Source organism: Procambarus clarkii, chromosome 27 (genome assembly GCF_040958095.1).
Source record: "Procambarus clarkii isolate CNS0578487 chromosome 27, FALCON_Pclarkii_2.0, whole genome shotgun sequence".
Lineage (NCBI taxonomy): Eukaryota > Metazoa > Arthropoda > Malacostraca > Decapoda > Cambaridae > Procambarus > Procambarus clarkii.
This window is the reverse complement of record NC_091176.1, coordinates 32,015,296-32,028,376: the sequence shown is the minus strand read 5'-3', so window position 1 is coordinate 32,028,376 and position 13,081 is coordinate 32,015,296. Positions and strand designations below refer to the sequence as shown.

At 49.6% G+C, this 13,081-nt stretch overlaps 1 protein-coding gene across 1 annotated transcript; it reads left to right on the top strand.

Annotated features, from left to right (window-relative positions):
- Positions 1-669: 669 nt before the first annotated feature.
- On the top strand, positions 670-12,306 carry LOC138369224 (uncharacterized). Its single transcript, XM_069332165.1, has 3 exons — positions 670-967; positions 4,221-4,323; positions 11,955-12,306. The coding sequence occupies exons 1-3, from the start codon at positions 670-672 to the stop codon at positions 12,304-12,306; spliced, it is 753 nt and encodes a 250-aa protein (XP_069188266.1).
- The last annotated feature ends 775 nt before the right edge of the window (positions 12,307-13,081 follow it).

Below are 13,081 nucleotides of genomic sequence, written 5' to 3'. Positions count from 1 at the left end.
GTAGTGAACACCACGTCAAGGTTAGTGAAAACCATGCCAAGGGTAGTGAACACGACGTCAAGGGTAGTGAACACCACACCAAGGGTAGTGAACACTACACAAAGGGTAGGGAACACCACGCCAAGGGTAGTGAACACCACGATAAAGGGTAGTGAACACCACACTAAGGGTAGTGAGCACCACGTTAAGGGTAGTAATCACCACGCCAAGGGTAGTGAACACCACACGAAGGGTAGTGAACACCACGCTAAGAATAGTGAACACCACGTCATGGGTAGTGAACACCAAACCAAGGGAAGTGAACACCACGCCAAGTGTAGTGAACATTACGCCAAGAGTAGTGAACACCACGCCAAGGGTAGTGAGCACCACGCCATGGGTAGTGAAAACCATGTGAAGGGTAGTGAACACCACGCCACGTTCAGTGAATACCACGCCAAGGGTAGTGAACACCACGCCAAGGGTAGTGAACACCACGCCCATGGCAGTGAACACCACATCAAGGGTAGTGAACACCATGCTAAGGGTAGTAAACACCTTGCCAATGGTAGTGAACACCACGCTAAGGGTAGTGAAGACCACGCCAAGGGTAGTGAACACCACGCTTAAGGTAGTGAACACCATGCCAAGGGTAGTGAACACCATGCTAATGGTAGTGAACACCAAGTAATGGGTAGTGAAAACCAAGCCAAGAGTAGTGAGCATGACGCCAAAGGTAGTGAATACCACGCCAAGGGTAGCGAACAGCACGCCATTGGTAGTGAACACCATGTCATGGGAAGTGACCATCACGCCAAGGGTAGTGAACACCACGCCAAGGGTAGTGAAAATGACGTGATGGGTAGTGAACACCACGTTAAGGGTAGTGAACACCACGCCAAGGGTACTAAACACATCGCCAAGGGTAGTGAACACCATGCCACGGGCAGTGAACACCATGCGAATAGTAGTGAACACCAAGACAAAGGTAGTGAACACCACGCCAAGGGTGGTGAACTCCACGCCAGGGGTAGTGAACACCACGCAAAGGGTAGTGAAGACCACATCAAGGGTAGTGAACATCACGCTAAGGGTAGTGAACATCATGCCAATGGTAGTGAACACCAAGCCAAAGGTAGTGAACACCACGTTAAGGGTAGTGAACATAACGCCAAGGGTAGTGAACACCACGCCAAGGGTAGTGAACACCACGTAATGGGTAGCGAACACCATGCCATGGGTAGTGAACACCTCGCCAAGGGTAGTGAACACCACGTCAAGGTTAGTGAAAACCTCGCCAGGGGTAGTGAACACCAAGCCAAAGGTAGTGAACACCAAATGAAGGGTAGTGAACACCATGCCAAGGTTAGTAAATACCAAGCCAAGGGTAGTGAACGCTATGCAAAGGGAAGTGAACACCATGCCAAGGCTAGTGAACACCACGCCAAGGGTAATGAGCCCCACGCCAAGGGTAGTGATCACCACGTCAAGGGTAGTGAACACTATGCCAAGGGTAGTGAACACTATGCCAAGAGCAGTGAACACCTCGCCAGGGGTAGTGAACACAACGATAAGGGTAGTGAATACCAAATGAAGGGTAGTGAACACCACGCCAAGAGTAGTGAACACCACGCCAAGGTTAGTGAACACCTCGCTATAGATAGTGAACACCATGCCAAGGGTAGTGAAAACCACGTCAAGGGTAGTGAACACCACGTTAAGGGTAGTGAACACCACGCCAAGGGTAGTGAACACCACACGAAATGTAGTGAACACCACGCTAAGAGTAGTGAACACTATCCCATGGGTAGTGAACACCACGCCAAGGGAAGTGAACACCACGCCAGGAGTAGTGAACATTACGCCAAGGGTAGTGAACACCACGCCAAAGGTAGTGAGCACTACAGCAAAGGTAGTGAAAACCATGTCAAGAATAGTGAACACCACGCCAAGTTCAGTGAACACCACGCCACGTTCAGTGAATACCACGCCAAGGGTAATGAACACCACGCCAAGGGTAGTGAACACCACGCCAAAGGTAGTGAGCACTACAGCAAAAGTAGTGAAAACCATGTCAAGGGTAGTAAACACCACGCCAAGTTCAGTGAACAACACGCCACGTTCAGTGAATACCACGCCAAGGGGAGTGAACACCATGCCAAGGGTAGTAAACACCACGCCCAGGGTAGTGAACACCACGTCAAGGGTAGTGAAAACCACGCCAGGGGTCGTGAACACCACGCCAAGGGTAGTGAACACTATGCGAAGGGTAGTGAACACCTTGCCAATGGTAGTGAACACCACGCCAAGGGTAGTGAAGACCACGCCAAGGGTAGTGAACACCACGTTAAAGCTAGTGAACACCACGCTAGGGATAGTGAACACCATGCCATTGGTAGTAAACACCAAGCCAAGTGTAGTGAACACCACGTTAAAGGTAGTGAACACCACGCTAGGGATAGTGAACACCATGCCATTGGTAGTAAACACCAAGCAAAGGGTAGTGAACACCACGTTAAAGGTAGTGAACACCACGCTAGGGATAGTGAACACCATGCCATTGGTAGTAAACACCAAGCCAAGGGTTGTGAACACCACGTCAAGGGAAGTGTTCACCACGCCATGGGTAGTGAACACCATGCCGTGGGAAGTGAACACCACGCCAAGCGTAGTGAACACCACGCCAAGGGTAGTGAACATGACGTCAAGGGTAGTGAATGCCACGTTAAAGGTAGTGAACACCACGCCAAGTGTAGTGAACACCACGCCAAAGGTAGTGAACACCTCGCTAAGGGTAGTAAACACCACGCCAAGGGGAGTGAACACCACACAAAGAGTAGTGAACACCACTTCAAGGGTAGTAAACACCATGTCAAGGGTAGTGAACACCACGCCAAGGGTAGTGAACACCACGCCAAGGGTAGTGAACACCTGGCAAAGGGTAGTGAACACCACGTCAAGAGTAGGGAACACCAAGCCAAGGGTAGTGAACACCACGCCATGGGAAGTGAACACCATGCTAAGGGTAGGGAACACCACGCCAAGGGTAGTGAACAACATGCCAAGGGTAGTGAACACCACGCCATGGGTAATGAACATCACGCTAAGGGTAGTGAACACCAATCCAAAGGTAGTGAACATAACGCCAAGGGTAATGAACACAGTGCTAAGGATAGTGAACACCTCGCCAAGGGTAGTGAACACCACGCCCAGGGGAGTAAACACCATGCCAAGGTTAGTGAACACCACGCCAAGGGTAGTGAACACAACGCAAAGAGTAGTGAACACCGCGCCTAAGGTAGTGAACATAACGCCAAATGTAATGAACACAGTGCTAAGGATAGTGAACACCACACAAAGGGTACTGAACACTACACCAAGGGTAGTGAACACCACGTCAAGGGCAGTGAACACCATGCTAAGGGAAGTGAACACCAATCAAGGGTAATGAACACCACACCAAGGGTAGTGAACACCACGCTAAGGGTAGTTAACACCACTCGAAGGGTAGTGAACACCATGCCAAGGGTAGTGAACACCATGTCAAGGGTAGTGAACATCACGCCGAAGGTAGTGAACACTATGCAAAGGGAAGTGAACACCATGCCAAAAGTAATTAACACCACACCACGGGTAATGAACACCACGCCAAGGGTAGTGAACACCACGTCAAGGGTAGTGAACACCATGCCAAGGGTAGTGAACACCACGTAAAGGGTAGTGAACACAAGGCGAAGGGTAGTGAACACCATGCCATGGGTAGTGAACACCACGCTAAGGGTAGCGAACACCACGCCAAGGGTAGTGAACACCACGATAAGGGTAGTGAACACCACGCTAAGGGTAGTGAACACCATGCAAGGGTAGTGAACACCATGCCAAGGGTAGTGAACACCACGCAAAGGGTAGTGAACACCACGCAAAGGGTAGTGAACACCACTCCAAAGGTAGTGAACATAACGCTAAGGGTAATGAACACAGTGCTAAGGATAGTGAACACCACGCCAAGGGTAGAGAATACAACGCCAAGGGTAGTGAACACCATGCCAAGGTTAGTGAACACCACGCCAAGGGTAGAGAATACAACGCCAAGGGTAGTGAACACCATGCTAAGGATAGTGAACACCTCGCCAAGGGTAGTGAACACCACGCCCAGGGGAGTAAACACCATGCCAAGGTTAGTGAACACCACGCCAAAGGTAGTGAACACAACGCAAAGGGTAGTGAACACCGCGCCAAAGGTAGTGAACACAACGCCAAGGGTAATGAACACAGTGCTAAGGATAGTGAACACCACGCCAAGGGTAAGAATACAACGCCGAGGGTAGTGAACACCATGCCAAGGTTAGTGAACACCATGGCAAGGGAAGTGAACACCATGCCAAGGGTAGTGAACACCACACTAAAAGTAGTGAACACCACGCTAAGGGTAGTGAACACCACACGAAGGGTAGTGAACACCACGCCAGGAGTAGTGAACACCACGTCAAGGGTAGTGAACACCACGCAAAGGGTAGTGAACACCATGCCAAGGGTAGTGAACACCACGCAAAGGGTAGTGAAAACCACGCCAAGGGTAGTGAACGCCACGCTAGGAATAGTGAACACCACGCTAGGAGTAGTGAACACCACGTCATGGGTAGTGAACACCCCGCCAAGGGTAGTGAACACCACGCCAAGGGTAGTGAGCACCACACCAAGGGTAGTGAAAAACATTCTAAGGGTAGTGAACACCATGCTAGGGATAGTGAACACCACGTTAAGGATAGTAAACACCATTAAGTTTAGTGAACACCAAACCAAATGTAGTGAACACAACGCCAAGGGTAGTGAACACCACGCCATGTTCAGTGAACACCACGCAACGTTTAGTGAATACCACGCAAAGGGTAGTGAACACCACTCCAAGGGTAGTGAACACCACGCCAAGGGTAGTGAACACCACGCCAAGGGTAGTGAATACCACGCTAAGGGTAGGGAACACTACGCCAAGGGTAGTGAACACCACGCCAAGGGTAGTGAACACCACGCCACGGGTAGTGAACACCATGCCAAGGGTAGTGAACACCACGTAAAGGGTAGTGAACACCACTCCAGGGGTAGTGAACACCACGCCAAGGGTAGTGAACACCCCGCCAGGGGTAGTTAACACCACGCCATGTGTAGTGAACACCACGCCAATGGTAGTGAATACCACGCTAAGGGTAGGGAACACTACGCCAAGGTTAGTGAACACCACGCCAAGGGTAGTGAACACCACGTAAAGGGTAGTGAACACCACTCCAGGGGTAGTGAACACCACGCCAAGGGTAGTGAACTCCCCGCCAAGGGTAGTGAACACCACGCTAGGGTAGTGAACACCATGCCAGGGGTAGTGAACACCATGCCAATGGTAGTGACCACCAAGCGATGGGTAGTGAACACCAAGCCAAGTGTAGTGAACACCACGCCAAGGGTAGTGAACATGACGCAAAAAGTAGTGAACACCACGCCAAGGGTAGTGAACACCACGCCATGGGTAGTGAACACCATGCCATAGGTAGTGAACACCACGCCAAGGGCAGTGAACACCACGCCAAGGGTGGTGAACACCGCGCCAAGGTTAGTGAACTCCACGCCAAGTGTAGTGAACTCCACGCCAAGGGTGGTGAACATGACGTCATGGGTAGTGAAGACCACGTTAAGGGCAGTGAACACCACGTTAAGGGTAGTGAACACCACGTGAAGGGTAGTAAACATGACGGCAAGATTAGTGAACACCACGTCAAGGGTAGTGAAGAAAATGCCAAGGGTAGTGATCACCACGCCAAGGGTTGTGAACACCACACGAAGGGTAGTGAACACCACAGCAAGTTCAGTGAACATCACGCTAAGGGTAGTGAACACCACGCCAAGGGTAGTGAATACCAAGGCAAGTGTTGTGAACAGCACGCCAAGTTCAGTGAACACCACGTCAAGTTCAGTGAACACCACGCAAAGGATAGTGAGAACCACACTAAAGATAGTGAACACCACGCCAAGTTCAATGAACACCACGCAAAGGATAGTGAGTACCACACTAAAGATAGTGAATACCACGCTAAAAGAAGTGAACACCACGCCAAGGATAGTGAACACCACGCCATGGATAGTAAACACCACGCCAAGGAGAGTGAACACCATGCTAAGGATAGTGAACACCACTCCTAGTTCAGTGAACACCACGCCAAGGATAGTGAACACCACTCCAAGGATAGTGAACACCACGCCAGGGATAGTGAACATCACGTTAAGGATAGTAAACAACATTAAGTTCAGTGAACACCAAACCAAATGTAGTGAACACAACGGCAAGGATAGTGAACACCACGCCATGTTCAGTGAACACCACGCAACGTTTAGTGAATACCACGCAAAGGGTAGTGAACACCACACCAAGGTTAGTGAACACCACACCAAGGTTAGTGAACACCACGCCAAGGGTAGTGAACACCACGCCAAGGGTTGTGAATACCACGCTAAGGGTAGGGAACACTACGCCAAGGGTAGTGAACACCCCGTTAGGGGTAGTGAACACCACGCCATGTGTAGTGAACACCACGCCAAGGGTAGTGAACACCACGCCAAGTTTAGTGAACACCACGGTAAGGGTAGTGAACACCATGCCAAGGGTAGTGAACACCATGCCAATGGTAGTGAACACCAAGCGATGGGTAGTGAACACCAAGCCAAAGGGTAGTGACCACGACGCCAATGGTAGTGAACATGACGCTATGGGTAGTGAACACCATGCCATTGGTACAGAACATCACGCCAAGGGCAGTGAACACCACGCCATGTGTAGTGAACTCCACGCCAAGGGTAGTGAACACCACGCCTAGGGCAGTGAACACCACGTTAAGGGTAGTGAACACCACGCGAAGGGTAGTAAACATGCCGGCAAGAATAGTGAACACCACGTCAATTGTAGTGAAGAAAATGCCAAGGGTATTGATCACCACGCCAAGGGTTGCGAACACCACGCGAAGGGTAGTGAACACCACGGCAAGTTCAGTGAACATCACGCTAAGGGTAGTGAACACCACGCCAAGGGTAGTGAATACCAAGGCAAGGGTTTTGAACACCACGCCAAGTTCAGTGAACACCACGTCAAGTTCAGTGAAAACCACGCAAAGGATAGTGAGCACCACACTAAAGATAGTGAACACTACGCTAAGGGAAGTGAACACCACGCCAAGGATAGTGAACACCACGCCATGGATAGTAAACACCATGCCAAGGAGAGTGAACACCATGCTAAGGATAGTGAACGCCACGCCTAGTTCAGTGAACACCACGCCAAGGATAGTGAACACCACTCCAAGGATAGTGAACACCACGTTAATGGTAGTGAACACCACGTTAATGGTAGTGAACACCACGTTAATGGTAGTGAACACCACGCCAAGGATAGTGAACCCTACGCTAAGGATAGTGAACACCACCAAAAGGTTAGTGAACACCACGCCAAGGATAGTGAACACCACGCCAAGGATAGTGAACACCATGTTAAGGATAGTGAATACCACACAAGGATAGTGAACACCACGCCAAGGATAGTGAACACCACGTTAATGGTAGTGAACATTACGCCAAGGATAGTGAACCCTACGCTAAGGATAGTGAACACCACCAAAAGGTTAGTGAACACCACGCCAAGGATAGTGAACACCACGCCAAGGATAGTGAACACCACGCCAAAGATAGTGAACACCACGCCTTTGATAGTGAACACCACGTTAATGGTAGTGAACACCACGCCAAGGATAGTGAACACTACGCTAAGGATAGTGAACACCACCAAAAGTTTAGTGAACACCACGTTAAGGATAGTGAACACCACGCCAAGGATAGTGAACACCACGTTAAGGATAGTGAACACCACGCTAAGGATAGTGAACACCACGCCTAGTTCATTGAACACCACGCCAAGAATAGTGAACACCACTCCAAGGATAGTGAACACCACGCCAAGTTTTTTTTTTTTTTTTTTTTTTTTTTGAGATATATACAAGAGTTCTTGTATATATCTTGTATATGTTCTTGTATATAAGAGTATATACAATCTTGTACAGTCACTAGTACGCGTAGCGTTTCGGGCAAGTTCAGTGAACACCACGCCAAGGATAGTGAATACCACGCCAAGGATAGTGATGACCACGCTAAGGATAGTGAACACCACACAAGGATAGTGAACACAACGCCAAGGATAGTGAACATGCACCACGCCAAGGATAGTGAACACCACACCAAGGGAAGTGAACGCAACGCCAAGGATAGTGAACATGCACCACGCCAAGGATAGTGAACTTCACACCAAGGATAGTGAACACCACGCCAAGGATAGTGAACACCACACCAAGGATAGTGAACACAACGCCAAGAATAGTGAACACTACGCTAAAGGATAGTGAACACCACACTAAGGGTATTGAACACCACGCCAAGGATAGTGAACACCACGCCAAGGATAGTGAACACTACGCTAAGGATAGTGAACCCCACGCCAAGGATAGTGAACACTATGCTAAGGATTGTGAACAACACACCAAGGGTAGTGAACACCACGCCAAGGGTAGTGAGCACCACACAAAGGGTTGTGAAAACCATGTGAAGGGTTGTGAACACCACACCAAGGGTAGTGAACATTACGCCAAGGGTAGTGAACAACACGCCAAGGGTAGTGAACATGACGCCATAGGTAGTGAAAACTATGTGAAGGGTAGTGAACACTATGCCAAGGGTAGTGAACACCTCGCCGGGGGTAGTGAACACCACGCCAAGGGTAGTGAACACCAAATGAAGGGTAGTGAACACCATGCCAAGGGTAGTGAACACCACGCCAAGGTTAGTAAATACCAAGCCAAGGATAGTGAAAACCATGCAAAGGGAAGTGAACACCATGCCAAGGGTAGCGAACACCACGCCAAGGGTAATGAACCCCACGCCAAATGTAGTGAACACCACGTCAAGGGTAGTGAATACGATGCAAAGGGTAGTGAACACCACGCCAAGGATAGTGAACATAACGCCATGGGTAGAGATCAACACGCTAAGGGTAGTGAACACCATGCTAAGGGTAGTGAACACCACACTAAGGGTAGTGAACACTAAGTTAGGGGTAGTGAACACCACGTCAAGGGTAGTGAACACCACACGAAGGGTAGTGAATACCACGCTAAGAGTAGTGAACACCACGTCATGAGTAGTGAACACCACACCAAGGGAATTGAACACCACGCCAAGAGTAGTGAAAATTACGCCAGGGGAAGTAAACACCACGCCACGATTAGTGAATACCACGCCAAGGGTATTGAACACAACGCCAAGGGTAGTGAACACCACGCACAGGGTAGTGAACACCACGCCAGGGGTCGTGAACACCACCCCAAGGGTAGTGAACACCATGCCAAGGGTAGTGAACACATTGGCAATGTTTGTGAACACCACGCTAAGGGTAGTAAACACCACGCAATGGGTAGTGAACACCACGCTAAGGGTAGTGAACACCATGCCAAGGGTAGTGAACACCACGCCAAGGGTAGTGAAAACCACGCCAAGGGTAGTGAACGCCACGCTAGGAATAGTGAACACCACGCTAGGAGTAGTGAACACCACGTCATGGGTAGTGAACACCCCGCCAAGGGTAGTGAACACCACGCCAAGGGTAGTGAGCACCACACCAAGGGTAGTGAAAAACATTCTAAGGGTAGTGAACACCATGCTAGGGATAGTGAACACCACGTTAAGGATAGTAAACACCATTAAGTTTAGTGAACACCAAACCAAATGTAGTGAACACAACGCCAAGGGTAGTGAACACCACGCCATGTTCAGTGAACACCACGCAACGTTTAGTGAATACCACGCAAAGGGTAGTGAACACCACACCAAGGGTAGTGAACACCACGCCAAGGGTAGTGAACACCACGCCAAGGGTAGTGAATACCACGCTAAGGGTAGGGAACACTACGCCAAGGGTAGTGAACACCACGCCAAGGGTAGTGAACACCACGCCACGGGTAGTGAACACCATGCCAAGGGTAGTGAACACCACGTAAAGGGTAGTGAACACCACTCCAGGGGTAGTGAACACCACGCCAAGGGTAGTGAACACCCCGCCAGGGGTAGTTAACACCACGCCATGTGTAGTGAACACCACGCCAATGGTAGTGAATACCACGCTAAGGGTAGGGAACACTACGCCAAGGGTAGTGAACACCACGCCAAGGGTAGTGAACACCACGCCAAGGGTAGTGAACACCATGCCAAGGGTAGTGAACACCACGTAAAGGGTAGTGAACACCACTCCAGGGGTAGTGAACACCACGCCAAGGGTAGTGAACTCCCCGCCAAGGGTAGTGAACACCACGCTAAGGGTAGTGAACACCATGCCAGGGGTAGTGAACACCATGCCAATGGTAGTGACCACCAAGCGATGGGTAGTGAACACCAAGCCAAGTGTAGTGAACACCACGCCAAGGGTAGTGAACATGACGCCAAAAGTAGTGAACACCACGCCAAGGGTAGTGAACACCACGCCATGGGTAGTGAACACCATGCCATAAGTAGTGAACACCACGCCAAGGGTAGTGAACACCACGCCAAGGGTGGTGAACACCGCGCCAAGGTTAGTGAACTCCACGCCAAGTGTAGTGAACTCCACGCCAAGGGTGGTGAACATGACGTCATGGGTATTGAAGACCACGTTAAGGGCAGTGAACACCACGTTAAGGGTAGTGAACACCACGCGAAGGGTAGTAAACATGACGGCAAGATTAGTGAACACCACGTCAAGGGTAGTGAAGAAAATGCCAAGGGTAGTGATCACCTCGCCAAGGGTTGTGAACACCACACGAAGGGTAGTGAACACCACAGCAAGTTCAGTGAACATCACGCTAAGGGTAGTGAACACCACGCCAAGGGTAGTGAATACCAAGGCAAGTGTTGTGAACAGCACGCCAAGTTCAGTGAACACCACGTCAAGTTCAGTGAACACCACGCAAAGGATAGTGAGAACCACACTTAAGATAGTGAACACCACGCCAAGTTCAATGAACACCACGCAAAGGATAGTGAGTACCACACTAAAGATAGTGAATACCACGCTAAGGGAAGTGAACACCACGCCAAGGATAGTGAAAACCACGTCATGGATAGTAAACACCACGCCAAGGAGAGTGAACACCATGCTAAGGATAGTGAACACCACGCCTAGTTCAGTGAACACCACGCCAAGGATAGTGAACACCACTCCAAGGATAGTGAACACCACGCCAGGGATAGTGAACATCACGTTAAGGATAGTAAACAACATTAAGTTCAGTGAACACCAAACCAAATGTAGTGAACACAACGGCAAGGATAGTGAACACCACGCCATGTTCAGTGAACACCACGCAACGTTTAGTGAATACCACGCAAAGGGTAGTGAACACCACACCAAGGTTAGTGAACACCACGCCAAGGGTAGTGAACACCACGCCAAGGGTTGTGAATACCACGCTAAGGGTAGGGAACACTACGCCAAGGGTAGTGAACACCCCGTTAGGGGTAGTGAACACCACGCCATGTGTAGTGAACACCACGCCAAGGGTAGTGAACACCACGCCAAGTTTAGTGAACACCACGCTAAGGGTAGTGAACACCATGCCAAGGGTAGTGAACACCATGCCAATGGTAGTGAACACCAAGCGATTGGTAGTGAACACCAAGCCAAAGGGTAGTGACCACGACGCCAATGGTAGTGAACATGACGCTATGGGTAGTGAACACCATGCCATAGGTACTGAACATCACGCCAAGGGCAGTGAACACCACGCCATGTGTAGTGAACTCCACGCCAAGGGTAGTGAACACCACGCCTAGGGCAGTGAACACCACGTTAAGGGTAGTGAACACCACGCGAAGGGTAGTAAACATGCCGGCAAGAATAGTGAACACCACGTCAATTGTAGTGAAGAAAATGCCAAGGGTATTGATCACCACGCCAAGGGTTGTGAACACCACGCGAAGGGTAGAGAACACCACGGCAAGTTCAGTGAACATCACGCTAAGGGTAGTGAACACCACGCCAAGGGTAGTGAATACCAAGGCAAGGGTTTTGAACACCACGCCAAGTTCAGTGAACACCACGTCAAGTTCAGTGAAAACAACGCAAAGGATAGTGAGCACCACACTAAAGATAGTGAACACTACGCTAAGGGAAGTGAACACCACGCCAAGGATAGTGAACACCACGCCATGGATAGTAAATACCATGCCAAGGAGAGTGAACACCATGCTAAGGATAGTGAACGCCACGCCTAGTTCAGTGAACACCACGCCAAGGATAGTGAACACCACTCCAAGGATAGTGAACACCACGTTAATGATAGTGAACACCACGTTAATGGTAGTGAACACCACGCCAAGGATAGTTAACCCTACGCTAAGGATAGTGAACACCACCAAAAGGTTAGTGAACACCACGCCAAGGATAGTGAACACCACGCCAAGGATAGTGAACACCATGTTAAGGATAGTGAATACCACACAAGGATAGTGAACACCACGCCAAGGATAGTGAACACCACGTTAATGGTAGTGAACATTACGCCAAGGATAGTGAACCCTACGCTAAGGATAGTGAACACCACCAAAAGGTTAGTGAACACCACGCCAAGGATAGTGAACACCACGCCAAGGATAGTGAACACCACGCCAAGGATAGTGAACACCACGCCTTTGATAGTGAACACCACGTTAATGGTAGTGAACACCACGCCAAGGATAGTGAACACTACGCTAAGGATAGTGAACACCACCAAAAGCTTAGTGAACACCACGTTAAGGATAGTGAACACCACGCCAAGGATAGTGAACACCACGTTAAGGATAGTGAACACCACGCTAAGGATAGTGAACACCACGCCTAGTTCATTGAACACCACGCCAAGAATAGTGAACACCACTCCAAGGATAGTGAACACCACGCCAAGTTTTTTTTTTTTTTTTTTTTTTTTTTTGAGATATATACAAGAGTTCTTGTATATATCTTGTATATGTTCTTGTATATAAGAGTATATACAATCTTGTACAGTCA

What these genes read in the sequence shown, in the direction of transcription:
- LOC138369224 (XM_069332165.1), top strand. Translation starts at nt 670, where the DNA reads ATGGGTAGTGAAAACCAAGCCAAGAGTAGTGAGCATGACGCCAAAGGT. An exon ending in TAGTGAACACCAAGACAAAG is followed by an intron (nt 968 to 4,220) that starts GTAGTGAACACC and finishes ACCGCGCCAAAG; the next exon opens with GTAGTGAACACAACGCCAAG. An exon ending in GTAGTGAACACCATGCCAAG is followed by an intron (nt 4,324 to 11,954) that starts GTTAGTGAACAC and finishes CGTCAATTGTAG; the next exon opens with TGAAGAAAATGCCAAGGGTA.